Source organism: Diorhabda sublineata, chromosome 5 (assembly GCF_026230105.1).
Source record: "Diorhabda sublineata isolate icDioSubl1.1 chromosome 5, icDioSubl1.1, whole genome shotgun sequence".
Lineage (NCBI taxonomy): Eukaryota > Metazoa > Arthropoda > Insecta > Coleoptera > Chrysomelidae > Diorhabda > Diorhabda sublineata.
This window is the reverse complement of record NC_079478.1, coordinates 1,159,076-1,182,549: the sequence shown is the minus strand read 5'-3', so window position 1 is coordinate 1,182,549 and position 23,474 is coordinate 1,159,076. Positions and strand designations below refer to the sequence as shown.

The window sequence follows — 23,474 nt, the reverse complement described above, 5'->3', positions numbered from 1 at the left end:
CAATTACAAGAAGAAAATTTCCGTTCCTCTCATACCCATTCCTTTCTAGAAAATTACGAACAAAGATAAAAAGATTGAAAGGAAATAAAAGAAGAGAACTTAGATAGAAGATAAATATGAATTAAAAGTTCCTAAAAAGGGGAGAATAAAAAATATTAACAACAGCAAAGACTTGTAGAAGAAGCCACATATGAAATAAAATCGATTAAACATTTAATCAAGCAAATAAAATTACACAAAAATACACGGTGTTTGAAATTAGTATATCGCGCGTGGGTGCACCGTATCCCAATTTTTTTAACGACTCATATTTTCAAATAAACAATTACACAAACCTTTGGTAAAAATTTGAAAACGGATGTAACTAATTGTTCTTATCGATCAATGAAACTTAGTTCCCTTCGAGATAAAACGAAAAGGAAAAAAATTTCAAAGGATTAGTTATTATTATATTTGAATATTTTATTGATTACACTTACAATTATGAGTTCCCTATCATTCGTCGTTAATAAAAAAAGTAAAGATAAAATGTTGGAAGAATTGGGAATTACTGAAGGAGATCTTCAAAAATGTGTAGCATTCATGAAACATTGGTGCGAAACGCAACCACATCTTCCCGAAATACCAAGTAAGTTCTATTTTATTTTTGTACTTTACATAAACTGCAGAAACAAATTAGGTTATACATCATACAGGGTGTTGTTTAAATGTGACATAAATCAACAATTCCAGCGTCATTTTTTAGATATCCTCTATAAGAGGATGATCCCTGAAGTACCTGGCCCGACCTTGAGCAGTTGCTTGGAAATTATCAATATCAGTTTAAAGACGCCACGTTGTTTGGCAGCTATCAGTAGTGAAAGTTTTCAGTGAATTTGTAATAATGGAAAAACTTGGTGATTGCTATGTGATTCAATACTTTTATTTAAAAGGCGTTAGTCTAAAACTGACTGCTATCAACAGTAAAATATTGAGTAGAAGAGGCCGTACGACTTGCAAAGTCCAGCGACTGCAGAAATGTTGAAGAAAATCCACGAAACGGTACTGGAAGTGCTAGCAGAAATAGTAGGCATTTCAAAAAATACTGTACATCCTATATTAACTGAAATTTTACCCATGAGAAAGCTGTGATTAAGATGGGTGCCGCGATTGCTCACAATGGTCACAAACAGCGTCGTGAAAATGTTTCCATCGAGTGTTTGGTAGTGAAAAAAGCCTTTTCATAACCGTGGGGAAAACCCAAAACAAAAAAAACAATTAAAACAATGTATTGAAAAAGGTGAACCGGTTCCAAAGAAGGCAAAGACCGTTCCATCTGCAGGCAAGGTCATGGCGTCGGTTTTTTTGGATATTTTCCTTTGATTATCTTGAAAAAGGGAAAACTATCAACGGCGAATATCATGCAGACTTATTTCAACGTTTAAGCAAAGAAATCAAGCAAAAATAGAAACATTTGGCTAAGAAGAAAATGTTGTTTCAACAAGATAATTCACCAGCTCACAAATACGCTATTGCAATGGCCAGATTTAGCCTCATCGGATTATTTTCTGTTCCCAAATTTGAAAAAATGTCTCAGTGGTAAAAAATTTTCCAACAATGAAAAGGTGATGTCGTCAGTTGATGGTTATTTCGAGAAGCTTGACGTTTATTATTATAAAAAAGGTATCGAACTTAATTTTGGTTCTTCTTTGTTGGGCCAAGTACTTCGGAGATTATCATCGGCAAACAATTTTAGAATATTCTATAATTATTAGGTTTTATTACTCTCTCGTCCAAAAAAATAGAATATAACTATCGAAAAAATCAAACTAATACCCCATCTTTCTACATTGTCATTTTTGTATAATTTTCAGGTCAGACCAAAATCGAATTTTGTCTAATGAATAACGAATTGGATATCGAAAGAACTAAAGCAACATTTGATTTGTACTATACACTGAGGACGACCATGCCCCAAGTCTACGGACGTGCTAATCCCAATACGTCTATAATGCAACTTTGCGTTCAAGACTGGTAACAAAAATTTATTAATAATTATTATGCGTGTTTAAATGATCTAACTAGCAGTGCTACACCAGGTTGTCTCTATTTCGAATCAGCTTTTCCGAAAGAAAAAGTATTAGATTGATCTGAAAAAATACAAAGTTCGCTGATTAGAGATGTCACTTTAATCGGAAGATATATAAACAAATATTCGTTGGGACATTAGGGAGAATGATTTTGAAGAACGGAATATTGCTAAAAAATAATTACTGTTTGAGTTAACAAAGATCAAAACTATAAATTCTGTATTTAGACATTAAGAATTGAAAATTTATTACCCGGGTTTATACCACGTTAAATTTATATAATCTACAAGAACTTTCCGATTTTTAATATTATTTGGAGCCTTAGTTTAATACTAGGAAGTTATTTTTTTATTGAAAAGCCGGAAATTTTATCCCCCGATCCCCCGATACATAAAGAAAGCGAAGGACCCATCGGATTGGATCTCTTTTTGCTGGTAAGGGTTTACGAGACAGCGAAAGCATTTACAAACACCTGGCTAACCCTCTACAAGATAAGAAGACCTCCTCGATCTCCCAAACAACTTAGGGAAGAGAAACTACGATGAGGACATGCTGGAACGACAGGTTGTGGTGGAATGTCTTACTTCGTATCCATCCGTGGATTGATCCAGAAGTGGGTGCTTAGTGGGAGGGCTTTTTAACGCGTGGGGAATACATAACCCGATAATAGATTTCGAGAAGTCCTTTCGTTAATTGAAAGTAAGGAAGGGAATTTGACAAACAAAAAGGACATCCCCCGATACATGAAGAAGGCGAAGGACCCATCGGATTGGATCTCTTCTTGCTGGTAAGGGTTTACGAGACAGCGAAAGCATTTACAAACACCTGGCTAAACCTATACAAGATAAGAAGACCTCCTCGATCTCCCAAACAACTTAGGGAAGAGAAACTACGATGAGGACATGCTGGAACGACAGGTTGTGGTGGAATGTCTTACTTCGTATCCATCCGTGGATTGATCCAGAAGTGGGTGCTTAGTGGGAGTGCTTTTTAACGCGTGGGGAATACATAACCCGATAATAGATTTCGAGAAGTCCTTTCGTTAATTGAAAGTAAGGAAGGGAATTTGACAAACAAAAAGGACATCCCCCGATACATGAAGAAGGCGAAGGACCCATCGGATTGGATCTCTTCTTGCTGGTAAGGGTTTACGAGACAGCGAAAGCATTTACAAACACCTGGCTAACCCTCTACAAGATAAGAAGACCTCCTCGATCTCCCAAACAACTTAGGGAAGAGAAACTACGATGAGGACATGCTGGAACGACAGGTTGTGGTGGAATGTCTTACTTCGTATCCATCCGTGGATTGATCCAGAAGTGGGTGCTTAGTGGGAGTGCTTTTTAACGCGTGGGGAATACATAACCCGATAATAGATTTCGAGAAGTCCTTTCGTTAATTGAAAGTAAGGAAGGGAATTTGACAAACAAAAAGGACATCCCCCGATACATGAAGAAGGCGAAGGACCCATCGGATTGGATCTCTTCTTGCTGGTAAGGGTTTACGAGACAGCGAAAGCATTTACAAACACCTGGCTAAACCTATACAAGATAAGAAGACCTCCTCGATCTCCCAAACAACTTAGGGAAGAGAAACTACGATGAGGACATGCTGGAACGACAGGTTGTGGTGGAATGTCTTACTTCGTATCCATCCGTGGATTGATCCAGAAGTGGGTGCTTAGTGGGAGTGCTTTTTAACGCGTGGGGAATACATAACCCGATAATAGATTTCGAGAAGTCCTTTCGTTAATTGAAAGTAAGGAAGGGAATTTGACAAACAAAAAGGACATCCCCCGATACATGAAGAAGGCGAAGGACCCATCGGATTGGATCTCTTCTTGCTGGTAAGGGTTTACGAGACAGCGAAAGCATTTACAAACACCTGGCTAACCCTCTACAAGATAAGAAGACCTCCTCGATCTCCCAAACAACTTAGGGAAGAGAAACTACGATGAGGACATGCTGGAACGACAGGTTGTGGTGGAATGTCTTACTTCGTATCCATCCGTGGATTGATCCAGAAGTGAGTGCTTAGTGGGAGTGCTTTTTAACGCGTGGGGAATACATAACCCGATAATAGATTTCGAGAAGTCCTTTCGTTAATTGAAAGTAAGGAAGGGAATTTGACAAACAAAAAGGACATCCCCCGATACATGAAGAAGGCGAAGGACCCATCGGATTGGATCTCTTCTTGCTGGTAAGGGTTTACGAGACAGCGAAAGCATTTACAAACACCTGGCTAACCCTCTACAAGATAAGAAGACCTCCTCGATCTCCCATACAACTTAGGGAAGAGAAACTACGATGAGGACATGCTGGAACGACAGGTTGTGGTGGAATGTCTTACTTCGTATCCATCCGTGGATTGATCCAGAAGTGGGTGCTTAGTGGGAGTGCTTTTTAACGCGTGGGGAATACATAACCCGATAATAGATTTCGAGAAGTCCTTTCGTTAATTGAAAGTAAGGAAGGGAATTTGACAAACAAAAAGGACATCCCCCGATACATGGAGAAGGCGAAGGACCCATCGGATTGGATCTCTTCTTGCTGGTAAGGGTTTACGAGACAGCGAAAGCATTTACAAACACCTGGCTAACCCTCTACAAGATAAGAAGACCTCCTCGATCTCCCATACAACTTAGGGAAGAGACACTACGATGAGGACATGCTGGAACGACATGCTGGTGGAATGTCTTACTTCGTATCCATCCGTGGATTGATCCAGAAGTGGGTGCTTAGTGGGAGTGCTTTTTAACGCGTGGCGCTGTTCGTGGGGAATACATAACCCCGATCATAGATTTCGAAAAGTCCTTTCGTTAATTGAAAGTAAGGAAGGAACATATTCTATAAAAGTCAAATGAACCTTTATCTTTCATTATATATGTTGAATAAAACATTTTGTTTATTGTTAATTTTAGTCAAGTTGTTCTGCTACCAAAATTGTTAGAAGACAAATACGGAGTAATTATATTTAAACTCCAATCCCAGACGCACCATGAGGTTGACGCTTACGCGTGGTTGAATTCAGTACTAAATATTTACGAAGTTGTAATGGAGGAAGGTGTCATGCTCGATACAGTATTGATTTTGGACATGACCAATTTGGGAATGAAGCACGTATTTAAGATAACTCCTAAATTTGTATCGGACACTTTTTATCTTATAGAGGTACTTGAAAAAATAACTAATTTCTCCATTTAGTATTTATTCCGATAGATATTTGAACCAAGAAGACCATAGTAACCTACAAAACTTCAATTTTCACTACAAACTATTAAACTACATAAACTTATTCATCCAAATCTTTTCTATTAGCTGCATTTCAATACGAGGATTGTAACTTAACAAAACATGTAATTTGAACGCATCAATTATTTCCAAAGGTGTAGAAAAACGTTGACCCCGCAATTTATTTTTGATCTGCGGGATTAAGATGAAATCATTGGGTGCCAAACAAAGATTGTACGGCGGATGATGTTTTGATTGTTCAACGTTTCCTTCGATTGGTTTCCCCGATTTTTTCGAACACTTCTAGCAAACAAATGCTGGTGTACCATTCAGAATTGAGCGTTCTAGGTGGCTCTAATGGAACAGTGAGGACATGTCCAGTTTTTCGCTTCGTGCGCTAACAACTTTTGCTGGATTTGGCTCCTCTTGGAAGACCCATATAGTCGATTATTATTTGGTTTCTGGTTCATCCGCATAGATCCATGATTCGTTGCCTTTCAAAATTATGTAGACGTCTTTTGAATCATTTCTTTGCATCAATCGAGACCCAACCGATTTTGGATGATTTTCACGAAACTCTGTAGCGAAGTGCGACCATTGAATTCGGAAAACCAGCGAAACCAAGTGGTTTGGGACGGTACATCATATAAAACCACAAACTTTTGTTCATATTAGTTTTGTAAATTAGTTTATTATATTTTATTAACGTGAAACATACAGTCAATTATTGACCAGGTCACTTACTCAAGTTATGAAAGGTAATGTCACAAGTTTTTTTTTCGTCATTAGGTAAATTATCATCATAGTGAAAGGTTGAGTTAGTCCAACGGACATTTGTTGACATTCTTCGACAAAATAATCTCTGCTGAGGGTTTATTGTAATCCATAACTTTTGCCATTACGTACAGCTCTTAGTTAAGGGCTAAAGAATGTTGGGAAAAAAGTTGGACGTGGGAACCGTATCGATTTTTCGTCGGGATTTTCCGACACTTTTCAATCGACTCTACCAACGGTTTTTTGTACGACTAAACCTCTGCCATTGCTTTACCGCTGTTAGTTGAGATCTTAAGAATATTTCTAAACAATTTTGACGTGGACACCGTTTCGAGTTTTCTCGTAAGTCTTACAACGTGGAAAACCGATTGACATTTTCATACGCAAACATTTCACACAGGCAGATTAGAAATTTGATGATGTACTAGGGTTTTACTTACAACTTTCAGGCTTTCCTTTTATTTTTTATGTAACTAGCTCTGTGATGGAAATACCAATAGATGAATTTAAAAAGAAAAAAGATTCGCTCTTGTCAAATTCTAGGAGCTATGAGAGGAAAGTTAAAGCCTGCGAGTGTAGACTGTTGGCAAGCGAATGTGGATCGGCCATAACATCCAAAAGAGCACCAAAAAGTACTATGCTTCTTAAATAGGATAACCACTTTACCTTAGATAATTTTCTTAATGCAACATTAAAAAAACGAACCGACAGGGTGCTGAGTCACTTATATGCGAGGACCGTTTTTTTTTCAACCTGCGATCGCTCCGTGCAGGCGCTACGCGGACAGAAGAAAGCGCACTACACTCTCCGCCATTGTTGACATTCAGACGTCAGTCGGCGTTGTACTACAACTACGTAAACATGTTATTGATGCTCCCGCCAAATGTGATTCGTTTTCTACAGGTTGAAGGTCATATTTCTGCAGAAATCCATCGGAGAATGAATCGTGTGTATGGAGAAAACTCCATGAGTGATGATGTTGGATGTGAATGGGGTAGAAAGTTAAAAAATGACCGTAATGATGTACATGATGAAGGGGGTGTTTACGTCGAAAAATAATCGTAGGTGTACCGATCGTTTAGTAGTAAAATTATTGTTTTATATGAACTTGTTTTTCATTTATAGCCTATCGGAGGTTGAAGAAAAAAACGTGTAATGTGTAATAATTGTTTCATAGAATAAAATACAAATTATTGGATTAAAACAAATAGATTTTTTGAAAATATATATTAGTACTAATATTTTTATTTTATTTTTAGCATTTATTGAATGACAAAATAAAAGTATTTCATATTCTCAATGCTCCATCAATTTTTCAACTGATTCTCAACTTATGTAAAATGATAATCAAACCTGAAATATATAATAAGGTAAGTGAGCAATTTCCCTTTTTATGAAAGGTAACCCATAATAAATAGGTAAGTTTCATTAATTCAGTTAAAACTGATATTTAATGAAATGTAAAAATACACTTGCGGATTCATTATTTGAAATAGCAGTTCATTGTCAAGAGAATCGCCAAGGGGAGGCATAGGGGGATCAGTTGCACTCCTCCCTAGATGTCCCTAGATGTCCTAAGGCCGTGCGAGCAAAGTCCAAAAGCCGAGCGAGCAAAGTCCTAAGGTCGTGCGATCAAAGACCTAAAGCCGTGCGAGCAAAGTCCTAATGCCGAGCGAGCAAAGTCCTAAGGCCGAGCGAGCAAAGTCCTAAGGTCGTGCGAGCAAAGTCCTAATGCCGAGCGAGCAAAGTCCTAAGGTCGTGCGATCAAAGTCCTAAGGTCGTGCGAGCAATTGATTACCTTACCTATTAATAAATTCCGCCTCGCATGACAAATTAAGGTTTAATGTTTATTCTAGAAAGTTATGAAATATTCAGAATGGCATTAAGATTTCGACATTCGGTTTCAAAATCGTTTGTGAAGTTTTATACATTGATATTGATGTTAGAACCGTTTTTATTATAATCGTCATCGAGACAAAGACTTTCAGAGTGTAACGTTTCATGCTCTCGACTCGACTCGAGGCGTTCATATTTTTTATCCTCCATAATATTGGACCATAGTCCCTCTGGCGACGCCATTGTCCATCCTACCCATCACGTTCTTTGCTATTGAAATAGGTGCTGTCTAAAGGTAGCTGAATCGTTGATTCCATCGTAATTTCAATACTAATTTAATTTTTTATTTATTTATTCGTTTCCACCACCCCACAGTACAAGGGCATAGATTTGTCATGAAGCATTCAAAGTCACTCAACTTTGACCTCTTTATGTTACATTCAAACATGAATCTTTTAATATCCGATGTTTTTAAAGATTTCTTTTTTGATATTTCGAGTTCAAATTGAAATAAATTATTCGTTTTGGTCTAAAAACAAAATCCGAAATTTTTATTAGCCTCATTACTGCGCTAGATGATCCCCGCCGTTTCTACTAAAATTTTCTAAAAAATCTGCTTATCTGCTTAGCACTAATGATCAAATTATTTCTTTTTTTATTTTTAGTTTAAATTCCACCACTCTGCACAATCGCTAGGGGAATATATTCCAAAAGATATGTTACCAAATGATTACGGAGGCAAATATATATCTATAGATGCGCTCCAAAGTAAGTTTTTGTCATTTTTATCAATTCAAAATCATTATAATCATAGCGTAATAGAATATAGGCCTAGACTTATTTTCAAATTTAATTAGGATAAATCTATATCGAGAAATTTCTTTATCTGTGTGGTTATTTGTTGACTTTTACACCTTATTGGTTACAGTTTCATTACGAAATGGCTTCTTAAAGAGTTATCACTCCAAGAAGTCTGAAATTTTCTCCCGTAAACATGGGTTTGTTTATTTTTCGACTATGCAGCGTTGTGCTTTGGTATAGATAAGCATAAAATGCGGTTTCATCTGTATTAGTTTCACTGAAATAGATTTGAAAGTATGTATGGGATCCTATTAATACCATAAAACGAAAACAATGCAAAATAACTCTCACTGCCGGAAAAAAAAACAAGAAAAACCAACGCGAATACATAATAGAAAATCTATTGTTTGCCCCACGGCCGCCATTTTGACGTACAACATTAACAAACTTACATATGAAAACTTGCAAAACACTAACAAACAAATGCAAATCTTCAGACATGTTTTTCAGCGCATTTTATTTGCATATTATCCATAAATGGGTAAAATAAAAACAAATGAAGTTCCATGGTTTTTTATGGTATCACCCTTTGCGTGCTTTATGCCGTTTTTATTCTATAATAACCTTTCTGCCCTATGACGCTTAGATGTTTTTTTATATTGAAAAATATTCATAACGTTCCAATATTCTTAATATAGTTTTCATTTTAATTATTGTTTACCCCACGGCCGCCATTTTAACGTAGAAAAAAAATGAAAATCATCCGATTCATAGTATAGTTGTCATTTTAATTATTATATTGATTTGTTTCAGAATTGTGGATAGAGAAACAAAAGGAGTATCGGTATCATTTTGACAAATTGGATACATTGAAAGTAAACGAAAGCCTTAGACCTGCCTCGAGCAAAAAGCAAGGAAACTACAACATATTTGAAAACTTTTCCAAATTATTTAAATAGACCTTACATTATTTTCGATATCTGTATTCTCAAATTCATATGTAAACTAGATTTGAAATAGTTATTAATAAAAAAAAAAGTTTTTGAAATTTTAAATAATTTATTCTTTACGTAATAATATACAATCAACATGGCGGATGACGTTTTTAAATTTAATTAGATGGCGTTAGCGCAAAATATCCCGTTATCTGAAGATGTAGTTTTTTATACGTCACCGCCGCTAACATAAACGTCAACCAAATCTAATTATCGAAAGTGCTTCACTTTCATTACCATGTTTTATTAAAAGAGGGCGGTTGACCGAACCGTGGCAATCTCAAAAACAACTCATCGAAAATTCGATCTTACCGTCTAGTTCGAATAAATCCATTTTAGCTTGTTGTAATTCCTAGTGATCACGAAGGGTTACATCACACAACACTCCCCTATACGAGGGTGAATCTAATGAATATTTGTAGTACATGGAATGACAGTATTCCTTACGGGTGGTAGACTTTTATTAGTTAGGAACCGTTCGGAATTTCATTAGAATATCGCAATGACTCAGCTTAAAGAATTTCATATCGTATGGGCAAAATAGGAATTCATTCAGTCGTTTCGATATTTAAATGAAATTTATTGCAAAAAATAAAATTCGTACTAAAGTTCGAGTGTTCGAAAATGTATCTAATTGATCATAAATTACATTGCCGAACGCTACCGAACAGTCACTGTCAACAGATATACATAGCCGAACGCAGTATCAATTTATTACGTTAAATAAGTCCTTCACACGAGACAAAATACAATATGAAAATAACTTTATATTTACAATAGGTTACATGAATCGGTTTATATGAGAAAAAAACATCGTTCAAAAATATGTATGACTTGAGTAATCTAACGAATTGTCCAAATCCATTTGAAATGGCTGCCGTGTGGTAAGCAAATGCCTTTGTCATAAGTGTAGTTTGTGAGTTATTTAGATCTTATACTTTCAATGGCTTTTTAGAGAGTTGCTACTAAATGAAATACAAATTTTCCTCCCGAAAAAGTGACTCTGTCGGTTTTTTCCACTATGTTGTTCTTTCAGCTACCACTGGGTTAACACTTTGCGAACTTCATAAGTACTCACTCATGTTTATAAACTTGAACGCAACAATGAGAAATCTAAAAAAGTCCCGTAATTTAGACACGTAATAAACGCAAGTGTTTTAAAGTTTGTGAATTTTAACATCATTAAACAATACAAAACAACCAGGAAACCCATAAAAGCTAGCATGGGAAAATAAACCACACGGCCGCCATTTTGACGTAGATCCGCTCTTTCATAACAAACTACACTTAAATTTGTTACTAACAATTAAAGAGATAAATAATCTCATTGGATGTTTCTAATACTTCGTTATCATAAAACTTATGTTTTAATCAAATTTCGTGCGTAGAAGATATGTCAAAAAAATAATTCTTCCAAACTTCCAAATTTTTTTTTTCCAGATTTTCAAATTTGGTTGGTATGATATTAATTTAAATAAATTATTCGGTTTCTGAAATTGAATAAATTACGCCATCTATTAGCTATTGCTTAAAGTTTCCTTGTAGTAGTGTCGATAGTAAACTTTAAAACGTGTTAATTTAAAAATATACTAGATGGCTCTGTTGTATAGATTACTTCTTTTTCTCAGCTTTACATCCTGCATCTTTTATCTTTTACACAGTTGCAAGCTGCAAATCAAATGAATATTAATTACAAACATTTGGTGGGTGATTTTACTTATAAATAAGATAATGAGGATGTGAACCAATTATACCAACAAAAAAATGTAAGTAGTATGCTTCAATTACTCATTAAAAGTGATTTTAATTGATTCTTCTTTCAGGTCGGTAACTTAAACCAATTTTTTTGTACTTTATTGAAGTCGAAAAAATGGATCTTGCGGAAACGATGAAAAACGTTCTTGCTAAAGGTATGCAGCAAGCTTCGGTTAACGATTTACCATCAACAGCGAATATGGGATTTCCTGGTACAGGTTATGTCACAGAAAAATTGTACATGTTATTACAATTATATTTACAAAATAAGGGCTGGAACCCCTCGGTTGAACTATTGCAATGTTTTACAGAGTTAAAAGAAACATCAATGCTTCCCAGTGCAGCATATTTACAGTAAGTAGTATATTTATTTATTATTATTTTGTATAAAATAAATCAAAATATTTGTGGAATTATTTTAATACTTGGAGAAACATTTATTAAAGATCAGTGTAAGTAAGTCTAGTGTGAGGTGAGTATAATTTTGAAACACCAAAACTGGACTCCAACTCTAAAGTACTTTATTTTGTAAAACAGGGTTCGTAACAATGCCCACATAGAATACATTACCATTTAGTTATATATAAAAAAGAAGTGATATTAGTGAAAAAATAAAGCAATAAAGCAATTCACATTAACAATTGCACTGATTTTATTGCTATGCCATTTTAAAAATTGAAATATTGCACGATTAAAGTCAAATACCTTTGAAAACAAGTGCCAAAACCTACAGAAATGGTGAGAAGGATAACTCAATGGATAGCTCTAAAGCCGAGAGGTAGAGGTAGTTCAAAAAATACCTAGAGAAATCAAATTGAGGAAGATATCAGAATCTTAGAAATAGTAGACTGAAAAGGGAAATGTGGAAACAGAAAAGAATGGAGAAAGCTGACAAACAAAGCCAAGAGCAACAAAAAACTATAACAAAAAGAAAAAGGGGGGTAATCCACCCCAATAAAGGGATTTTTAAGCGCAACAAGTGCTAGTCATTTCAATAAATTTTAGTAGTTTTATTTCAATATAAATTGGTCAATTTACCTAACACTTTTATATACCTTCTTATGTATTATATTAATGTTTCTCATTGGTAAGATTTATTATTATTATATTTTTGTAGAATGATGGCTTCCAGAGTTACTTTGGATTCCCAAGGAAGACTAATACTAAGAGAAAATGGTAAAATTATATTACCTTTCGAACATTTTGCAAATGCTGTTATGTTAAAACATATGAACGGACCCCACGGACTACATCTGGGAATTGAAGCGACAGTTAGAGCTGTATGTGATTTTATATATATAAGTAACAAAATTATTTGTTTTACAATCTATTTATCTTTTAGGTAATGGATTCCTACACAATAGGACGAGAAAATTTCGGCATGGAAAAAGAGTTTATCATCGAAGTGGTTCAGAATTGCCCAAACCCGGCTTGTAGGTATTATAAAAATCAAATGGAACTCACACAGAAAACTTTGCAACACTTGAATGCTGGTTATTTGGGAGAAACACCTTCCACTGGAGCTGATATAAGAAGTAGTGAGTGATTGTTAATATCTATTATCATTTTACAGTAAAAAGGTGATAGTTTTTGCAATATCTAGCGAATCAGCTTCCTTTTATTACATTTTATATGCATTCCTCTTGAATTCTCTGTTTATCTCTTGTTTAATTTTGTTAAAATTCGATGGGGATGATCTAGGGCATAGAATATTCAAGATGTAAATTCGGGATGTTAAATTTATAGGTTTATATGTATATATAGTGATTATTTTGTAGGATTAAGTGCAGTAGATATAGCGAGTCAAAATAGCATAGATGTAAAACCAAATCCTCCAATAATGGAACGCCCCAAATCAGTTGCGCCTACACAACAGCAAATTACTGCAGCTCTAATTCAACAACAAAACCGTGTTATAGCACAACAGAATATCGAAAAATTGAATGCCAATTTGGAGAAACAACGCCAACAGATGCAACTTCAACAACAGATTGATTTAGCTAAAGGTCAACAACAAAAGCAGCAACAAGTTCAACAACAACAGCAAGTACCCCAACAACAACAACCGCATTTTGAATTACCGATAATGGAACATAAAATAACTGATTTTTTAAGGGCGAATTTAGAAAATTTAGACGGTAAGTTTAAATACTTTTATAACTTCAATTGATTTTTTGTAATTTTAAGGATTATCTTCTGCTAATAAGGATTTGTTAGCTCTCCATAATGGTGCTTGGACTCCTACAGCTTCAAATACACCTTCCTCTTCTTCTTCCACTTCAGTAGAAAAGAATGTATCAGAAGGAGGTCAGGAAAAAATTGTTCGAGCGTTTAGTGAAGTGATGAAGAACATGGCGCGAATGAAAACTTATGTCCGTCCAGCTATGTGCAAACCGTATGGTAAACAATCTGAAGCTTTGCAGAAAAGTAAATATCTTATCTATAATTTCAGTTCAATTGGTCATTAATTATAAAAATGTTGTTAATATTTTTGTTGATGATAATTTTACAACAGTTTATACAGGGCGTACCTAAATTCCACTGCCAACGCTATAGGGGAAATTCCTTGGGTCAAATTATGCCTATCGGGATATGGAACTACTCATTATAACATGATTAGATGATAGAGACCCTTATTCCATTACAAAATATGATTTGACAATTTACATATTTATATTAATTAGATTAACTAAAAATATGAAAACTTCATCAATCAGTTGTAAAAAGCTCATTGACAATTAGAAGTTAATGAATAAGAACATTTGGGTACAAGAAACTGATATAATTTGTCAATTTTTTTATTTCTGTAATGTTTTTTGTGAAAACGAAAATTTAAAACAATCATATCCAAAAAACGAGGAAGTGTGATACTATAAAATCATCATATCCTCAATTTGTTCAAATGTTGTTAATGTTTTCCTCTAGTTTAGTCTATATACAGGATGTCCCTAAATTCGACTGCCAACAAGATCTTCCTCGTTTTCTACCGGACTCTGATAGACGAAAGACATCATATGTCCCTACAGAAAAAAATCGAGGGAAGTAAGATCTGGAGTCCTAGCTGGCCAATGGAGTCAGTTAATGTACAGAAGCTGAAATATCATATTTAGTCGGGTATCAAGAGAAACTTCTTGCAGGAGTTCGCCAATATGTCCCTCCGCTTAATTTTTTTCATGAAAATTTGTACATTCAAACTTCTGTAACTTTTTAACAGATATTTAATAGGTCTACCTCACCTCATTTTGAAGCTCTAAAACTGAGGAGAGTATGAAACGACTACGGAACTACCTCCCTGTTGAGCTACAAATTTTAATAGTTTAGTTTATTGTAAATATATTGAGTCCTACCCCAAACACTATGATTTCAGACAATTTTAAACAAAATTGTAATATTATTTTTTTGTTTTCTAGATATATAAAATGAGTTTTTGGATAGTTTTTATTTATTTTTTACCCCCTGAAAGTAATTCTACGTTTTTTTAACTATAACCGCTTCAAATTTATTCTGAAATAAATTGATATTGCAAAAATGCAGGCTTTGTTCAGATCTTCTTTTCTCTAATCTCTTTTTCTTTCCAGCTAAATTTTTTATATATTGATTCCTAACCTAGCCCCATCCTAACAGCCTTTTTTTTCAAAATATTCCTCAACATTTTTATTCCTTTGTTAAGTTAAAAATTTAGGGTCAGTTTTAAAAAAAAAAATTCGAAATTAGGTTTTCTAGAATCAAAATAGGAGGGTAGTATGATATTATAAAATTACAGGATATATTATATTGAATTTTGGAACCCTTTCTTGTCAAAAATTTCATATCTATTCACTATAACAAAACAGTTGAACGGGTTCTTATCTGGTGGTAAAATAATGATAATTATGGTAACATGATGACATTACGAGATTGAATTCTTGAGAGCTCCTATTTGTGCAGCTTTCGAATAATGATTCAAGAAGCTTTGATCTTATCTGAATACCTTCCAAAGAAAATCTATTAATATATTAACAAATTCAATTACATATTTTGTTATTTTTTGCAGCGCTTATGGATACCATACAGCTAATTCAATCTCTTAGGAGTTTTCTTCCTCCTCCTCACATACAAGTAAGTTCGTGGAAAAATGAGGACAAACATCGTTACGAAGAATCTTAATTTTTTTTAAATGGTATTTGGGTATTTGTTGACAATTTTATTATTTTCTACTATTGCTCTTTGAGTAAACTTTGTCTAGTGACTCCATTTTTTTATTACAAAATGAAATTTTTTACAATAATATAGTTAAAGCCCATTGTTATCAGTTATTTTATTACTTATAGCATTTGAAACATCGAATAATAAGTTCCAGGTCTAGTAAACAAAAAACAACTTTTTTAATCAAATTTCTTTCCATATACTACAATATTGTTTCACCTTAAAAGGTAAACTTCAGTTTTACACTTTTGACCTATATTTCTTTTCTTAAAACATTCTTTTTTAGTAGTATTTGAAGAACGTGTTAGATACAGATGCCAATCGAAGATCAATGAATTGTGATATTAGAAATAGATTGTTTCCAACCACTCTGCACCTATACCCAAAACTATATTCTCTGCATTTCATCATCCTATTTTCAAAATAAGTAGAATCCTTAACATGGAGGGGTATTTTTCTGTTTTACTCCCCAATAAACAAAAAAAAACTTGAAACCAACTACAAAAAAGCTTATTCCTCTTTAAAAAGTCGAACTAATAAACTATTGGAGGGAATAAGCTCAAAATTTAACAGCTATCGTATAAAAAATGGCGTTTTGAGGAAAAAATTTAAAATTGTGTTTAATCCATATCCATTAGACTTGGGAATTATTTATAGATGCTTACCATGATATCCTAAGCTAGGTTACACTTAGAAAAATAACTTCGTTTACATTTTGGAAAAAATAGCAACAAATACCTATTCGATACTTCTTATATAAAATCATCACTTATAAATACAGTGTGTTTAAAAATTTTGGCAGCTGTAATGTAGTTGACGCATACACATATTTCATCCTTTAAAAGGATATAAATACTTTAGTATTGTTTACGTTCCTTTAGTTTTAGGAAATTTTTGTTGTAACATGTGATTCGGTCACTTATTAAAGTGACAATCAAATTATTTTTTTTTTTTTCATTAAATTTAGTTTGACAAAATAATGCGTACAAATCAAAAAAATTTGAGTAATAGAGGTCTATATAATACCCTTGGTTTGGTGCAACTGAAAGTATCATTCCCGATGAGTGATTCTTCTTCGTTTAAATGATTTTATCCTTTTATTGTCTAAATCCTTTAGACTAATTCTAGGGGGATGTAATACTGAATCACCTCATTGGGAGTAACACTTTGTTCTGAAACCTTTGTAAGATGTTTATATTGTTTATACTGATAATGCCATAAAGTTGAATCCCATAATTCTAAATGGGTTTAAGAAGATTTAGTTCCATTTGGTAAATGTCAAAACGAAAGATTGTCATTTGTCAGTCGACAATCTTACTAGTTAAGTTGTGATTGTGTTTTTGTAATTACATATTGTACTGTATTTGCCAATGAATTTAGTTGTTGTTGTACATGTAGACGTGTAGCTTTATCAATTGCAAAAAAGTGAGGTTAGTTTAGCGCCTCAGTACAATGTAGACTCTTCTATATTAAAAAGCAGCGTCAAACTATCAATGACCATGCTTCCAAACTAGATAGTGAAGATGGAGAGTAAAAAAAAATCAATGAAATAGGCCGACAATCAGGAACTTGACTTTGTTTATGCAAGTCAAGTAAAACCAATTAACGGACCGATAATTTGTAAAAAAGCAAATAAACCAAATAATGATCCTAATTTCAAAGCTTCTACTGACTAACTTCAACGCTTTAAATCCAGGCACGGGAAAAGGTAGCAAGACATACAAGGTGAGATACTGTTAGCTGATGTGGTATCTGCCTAAAATTTTAAAAAGACATTTAATGAATTTTGCCAGGAATATTTATAATTAGGACAAATGGAAAAAGCTGCCAATTAAGTCCCTTGTTTCCAAAAGGGAAACTGCAGCGCCTGCCGGCTCCTGCTTCTTATTATTAGGAAAGCAAAACAGCTTAGACGTTTTAAGGGCATAAAAACAAACTCCCTGATACAAAAATCAGACAAATTTCTAAATGGACACATAGATTTTTGATGACTAGTTTAAGAACGTTGGGAAGTTCTACAGAAAGCAAATGCTGCTTCTAAATATAGAGAATTGTGAAGAATCCGTGTTAGGCAGTTACAAGAAATTGAACCAAGCTTGAATAAGCTGCGAGTTTTCCGTGAAAATGGTGATACTGATCCGGATTATCCTCAAGAACCACAAGGAAGTGATGAAATAAGAAAAATCATCGAATGAAGCACGAGATTTTGAGGAGCGTGATCCTGATCTTGGTTATCAGATTCTTTCCGATGAAGAAATTGTGCAGCAGATAAAGAACTATAATCAGGAAGTAGGAGGATAAAGAAGTAGAAAACGATGTTCCAATACCACGATGAGGTGTCTACCTGTTTGGAAAAAGCTATGAGTGATTAGAGCGTCAAGCTGATTCAGCTTTTGTCCTAGAAAAGACTAACTAACTAACATCCTTAAACATACAGTGATTTAATTTGTATAATTGAAGGATTTTCAATTATCCGGACACTGACATGCATCAATTAGTCAAGATGCTCTACTGGATACGCTTTTTCCAAGAAAGGTGAGGGTCTAAATACATACCAAGGTATTTAGCACATCTTTGACTTGTCATGGATTGGTATGGGATACCATTTGCATATGTAGCTACATTGTTGTTAGTAAATCTGTTGTGAATAAGACATAGATAATTGGAACAAGGACGCTTCCTTATTATCATTAATCGAAATCTAAAAATATTTTATTACATTTTACTCGTTTTTATTTTAAATTCAATTAAGTAATTACCATGCGGTTACTAATTTTCTATCCCATTGTAATTTGGGTTTATTCTTCTTTCCCTTATAACTGTTGATTTGTTCGCATTATTTTTTCAAGGTTTAATACTTGTTCGCACATTTGGACTATTCCGTTGTATTATTTGCAATATAAATTGTTTTTTTTTTTTTATATATATATATTTTTCAATTAACGATGGCTCTCTAAGAGAAAATTAATCGGTTGAAAAAAGTTTTTGATCAAAATTGAATTCTCCAACATGACAAAAAAAAATAATTTATTACACAGAAATGTGGTAAATATCCGGTAAACTTTTTTTATTAGAGACGACGAGAATTTCATTTTTCAATTGCTATTCCAGTTTTTTATCCATCCATGTACCTTTTAATGACGTTTCAGTTCATTTCTTGTATAGTGTTTTGATCCCATTTGCTTTTAAAACTTATTTTTGAGGTGTAAAGTTTTTCGATGCAACATCCTGAGGCATGACCCAGGAACTAGTTTTATGATATCACTTTTGCTCGCCATTACAAAAACGAAAAAAGAAGCTACCGAGCTGGTAACACTTCCCAAAACTACATAAGAAGAAATTAACGGTATAACAGACTAGCAGCCGTCAATATGACAGCTATAATAAAGAAATAAATATAAAAACCCCCAAAATAAAACCGAATTGCCGTGACGTCGGATTACTAAGTGTATCTTTTGATTAAAAACTTTTTTTTTTAACTGACATTGTTTTTTTTTTGTGATACTACGGTACTTAATCCGTTTTAGGTCTTATAAGAGATTATTTAGAGAGATTGATTAAATTGTTTTTATTAATTTAATACCAGAGCACAAGTTATTACTACTTTAAAATATTTATATGTATAGATGATTTTAGTTTATAAGTGATTGCAATTTTAGCAACAAATCTCTCATCGAATTCTGCCAATAATATATTTCGACACCTCAGTTAAACTGCAGGTGAAACAAATATTAAAAATTTTTGGTAATTTTGTAGTATAGGTAAAGAAATTTCAAGTTTTGTTTGTTTTTATGGAGAATTTATGAACAAAAAATATCTCGACAAGGTTTTATGGTTTTCATTGTTATCGTAAACCTACTTGTTTAATTCTCTCTTAAATTAACTTTAAAATACAATATTCTTTATCGGTTTTTCTATCATCTTAATCATTCAACTGTCTGTCTCGTCCACTACTGGACATAAGTCTCTCTCTCAACTCATTGCTTGCTCTTGGAAAGCTTGGATCCACTTGGATAGACTTATATGCAGACCATTTAGGTTCATAACCTAATTTCTCTACACTTCTTCCGGTCCCTTGCTTTTTCTCTTCAGCTCTGGATGTTTTTCTCTCCACTACTTTCCTCCACCGTTTTTTTGATCTACTACTTTTCCTCTTGTCCTCTGGTATCTTCCATACAACTGTTTACTTTCCCCCAAAAATTCTTCTTAGTATTTTTCTCTCCCAGATTTCCAATTTCTCTAAAGTTTTATTCGTTTCACAGGGGACTTCTAAGGCTCGATTTCCTTTTCTTTAACTACCCCTAATGTGTTTTCTTATGATATCCGCTTGCTTCTTACCAAATGGTGCTTCTTGACAGGTCTCTTTTTGTATGCCGTTGAGGTGTGGTAACGTTAATTTTTAGACACACCTCGTATTTTCCAAAGTATACATTTCAATTGATTTTGTTCAAAATATACTAAAATATATTGTAATTTATAATTATTCGTAGAAAAAATAAGGTATATAACTCGATTGGCAGAAATTTTTGAGAAATAGTATTAAGTACTAATGGTGTTTATGAAAATGGTCAGACTACAACTGCTCTTTCGAAATCTAGTCATTTAATAAATAAATTTAGTTTCCCGAAATTAATCCTGTGATTATAAAATCCAGTCAACTGTATTCGTTTAATTTATATTTCGATTATTATTAGAAAATTTACTGTAGATCTGAGCCTATTATTCATAATTATACAAATCTGTGCAAACATATTCTATAATATACCGAGTGTTCCAGAAGGTTTTCCTCATTTCGATACATAAGGTTTAAATTCTGAGCTACCAATTTAGAGATAACTCTTTCTGGTAAAACGTTTTAACTTTAACCATTAGAAGGTTTATAGTATGGCCAAACCAGCAAAATTATCTAGCTCTAGTCGTAAAAAATTATCCTACATTAACCCTATATGTAATACCATTGACATTTCGGAAATTAACAAAGTCTAATTAGTCCTAAAGCATTTTGTGTAACCATTTACAAATTTGAGCCTGGATAAAAGTACTTCAAGTAACAGTATTAATTATAAAGGTAAAACCTTGTTCAGTAAGTAAAATTATGCGTTACTTGTAATCTTCAGAGGTCCTGTTAGCTCAATATTCATAATGGTGCTTTTTATTAACCCAATATCTGATCAATCTTGCTGAAGGTACTTCATTTATGTCATGTAAACAATCGGACACAGTTAACATTCTATTGTAATGGTTGTCACACACCTTACGGTTTTACCGGAGAGGTCTACAACTATCGGTATGGGTATTGACAAGTCGCTACTTTGAATTTGAATGTATGCAAAATTCCACTACATCGCGTGGTGATATTTGACAAATAAATGAGGATAACCTTCCGAGAGATCACGTATTTAAATAATGTAAATAATCGTATTATGTGTATGTGGAGATGATAAAATTAACGTTTACATTTACTATAAAAGAAAAAAACGTTTCTTGCCATTACATAATATAAGTATTATTATCCTGCTTAAAAACTATTTACTCTTGTGCAGTAGTTTTACAGTATTTTTGCCCATGTGATTTATCGTTTTTTTTTTTTTGTTTAATTTAGTTAGCTTTTTGTGCAATTTACTCAATAAACAAATATTTATGAATGTCTTTTTTTGTACCGTTATAAATTATTTCGACACAAAAATTCGCCTGGACGTTAGTTATTTTATCGTTAAATGGTTGGTATACACTATATACGTCAATATCCCGCCGCTGCTATCATCGCTTAGTCGCTAGTTATTTTATTGTTAGATATTTGGTATACACGAATTACATCTATATCCAGCGTCTGCTATATTTTGATAACGTCCGTCAAGTTTAGTGGAAATTTATATATACGGTGGTAGCCATTTTGTTTCATTATTAATATCGAAGATGTAAAAGTAGTTTTTTCTTCATTCGCCCAATAAACACATATTCAATAACTTCTTTTCTAACATTAAGAATTGTTTCAACGCAAAAAATTGCCTGGTAGTTGGTTGTTTGATATGCACTAATTGCATCTATAGTAGAAATTTATATTAACGGTGGTAACCATTTTGATCAATTTTTAATATCGTTTTTTGTTCATATAATTCACTCAATAAAGAAATATTCAAAAATTTCTTTCTCTTTTATATTGTTAAAAATTGTTCCAACGCAAAAAATTACCAAACCGTTAGTTATTTTATTGTTAAATGGTTGGTATGGTAGAGAGAAGGAAAAAACCTGAGTATATATGAAAAGTGTCACATTAGCTAGCATCAGAGTAAATTTGTTTTAGGTTATATTTACTACATTATTTTGTACAATTCAAGTCATTGAAATGTTCAACATTAATTGAGCGTAATTAGTTATCTAACTAGAAATGGACTTGGTCATGCATAAACCCCAAAACAAACGGTAACATTGGAACTGATGAGTCGCGGACTTAAATCTACAATAGCAACTATAATAGAAAATTCTATATTCTGAGATGAGAGATATTTACAAAAAAAAATGAATTTAAAATATAAAGAATTAAACTTTCAACACTAAAATTTCATTCTTTTAATAGTACCCTTTCGTTGTTACATTGTGGCAGATCAGATAGCCCACTTTACATCACCAAAGTATCCTTCAAGAAGCCCATCAGGCACTTTGTCTTGAACCCTTTGATGTCATTAGGCAAGCTGTGGATATTAGTCTTAAAAAGAAGTATCAACACAATCATTTTAAAAAATAATTTATTATAATCTAATAGATGTATAAACAGTCAAATTACAAACTTTTTCGATAAATATAATACAATTTTATCTTGAAACAATTGTTCAATTTTGTATAAATAAATAAATAATCCTCAATAAACACTACTGGAATTAAAACTTCAAAGGTTCTATTTTCATTTCCCTATAAAATTCATTAAGAGGTTGTTCCCACCTCTTTTCGAAATAAATGTTCAATAAAAACTCTGCTTTGGTACCAGTTTTGACAGCCCACGGTAAATAATGCTGTAAATATAATTGTCGATGTTTCGGGAGTAATCTAATTGGTCCAAAGATAGCACCTCCTATACACATGGGGAACTTGGTTTGAATTGCCTCGACCCATTTAACTGTTACTTCGCCTAGCATATTAGTCCGCATTTGCAGCACTGTATGTATTAAATCATGAACTTCTCGATATCTTTGTACAACATAAGCTAATTCCGGATCATCAATAAATTGTACAGGTAATCTAGAATCGGGTGTAACTTTATTTTCATTCAAAAAATTACTATAAGTCTTTCCTATGGTACCATCAGGTAACTGAGCTAGATGTTCCATATCTACAGTTCTAGTATTTACCCTGGGTTTTTCTGCAAGTATTCTGGAACCTTCATTTGAATTTTGCATTTTCTTTAAAACGTATTTAGCTGCATTATCTCCAGTTGTTTCACCCAAACAAGCTATCATATCTCCCCTGTAAGGATTTAAAATTGATACTGCAGCGGAACCTACAGATAGAAGAGTTCTTTGTAAAAGATTTGTTTCAATATGATTTTGTTGAAAATCTTCGTGAAATGTAGAGAATTGTCTGTATAATCCATAATTTAATATAGATCGATATTTTACTATTACTAGAAGTCTTTTCATTTTCACATTCACATGAACTTAGGCTATATACATAAATAAATAGAGATGGGCAATATACGATGAACAAATAACGAAAAACGTTCAAAAAAGTGAGCTTATTCTCATTTTAAAAATGAACTAATCCTACATAAACTTTTAATATATGAATTGAATAATTAATATTTGTGATAATAGATTAATATATTTCTGAAACGA

The 23,474-nt window shown here is 33.3% G+C and overlaps 3 protein-coding genes across 3 annotated transcripts; 2 read left to right on the top strand and 1 right to left on the bottom strand.

Moving 5' to 3' along the window:
- The first annotated feature begins 483 nt into the window (after positions 1-483).
- LOC130444352 (uncharacterized) lies at positions 484-9,669 on the top strand. Its single transcript, XM_056779439.1, has 5 exons — positions 484-628; positions 1,854-2,013; positions 4,990-5,239; positions 8,575-8,677; positions 9,524-9,669. Exons 1-5 carry the CDS (start codon positions 484-486, stop codon positions 9,667-9,669), a joined length of 804 nt encoding a protein of 267 aa, XP_056635417.1.
- A 1,653-nt stretch (positions 9,670-11,322) lies between these two features.
- LOC130444331 (uncharacterized) lies at positions 11,323-21,584 on the top strand. The gene is made up of 7 exons (XM_056779416.1): positions 11,323-11,471; positions 11,529-11,814; positions 12,578-12,740; positions 12,803-12,998; positions 13,239-13,598; positions 13,648-13,887; positions 15,494-21,584. Exons 2-7 carry the CDS (start codon positions 11,576-11,578, stop codon positions 15,604-15,606), a joined length of 1,311 nt encoding a protein of 436 aa, XP_056635394.1. The 5' UTR covers positions 11,323-11,471; positions 11,529-11,575; the 3' UTR covers positions 15,607-21,584.
- Positions 21,585-22,374: 790 nt separating this feature from the next.
- Positions 22,375-23,303, bottom strand: LOC130443934 (ubiquinone biosynthesis protein COQ4 homolog, mitochondrial). The gene has a single exon (XM_056778834.1). The coding sequence runs from the start codon at positions 23,277-23,279 to the stop codon at positions 22,524-22,526; it is 756 nt and encodes a 251-aa protein (XP_056634812.1). The 5' UTR covers positions 23,280-23,303; the 3' UTR covers positions 22,375-22,523.
- Positions 23,304-23,474: the final 171 nt, after the last annotated feature.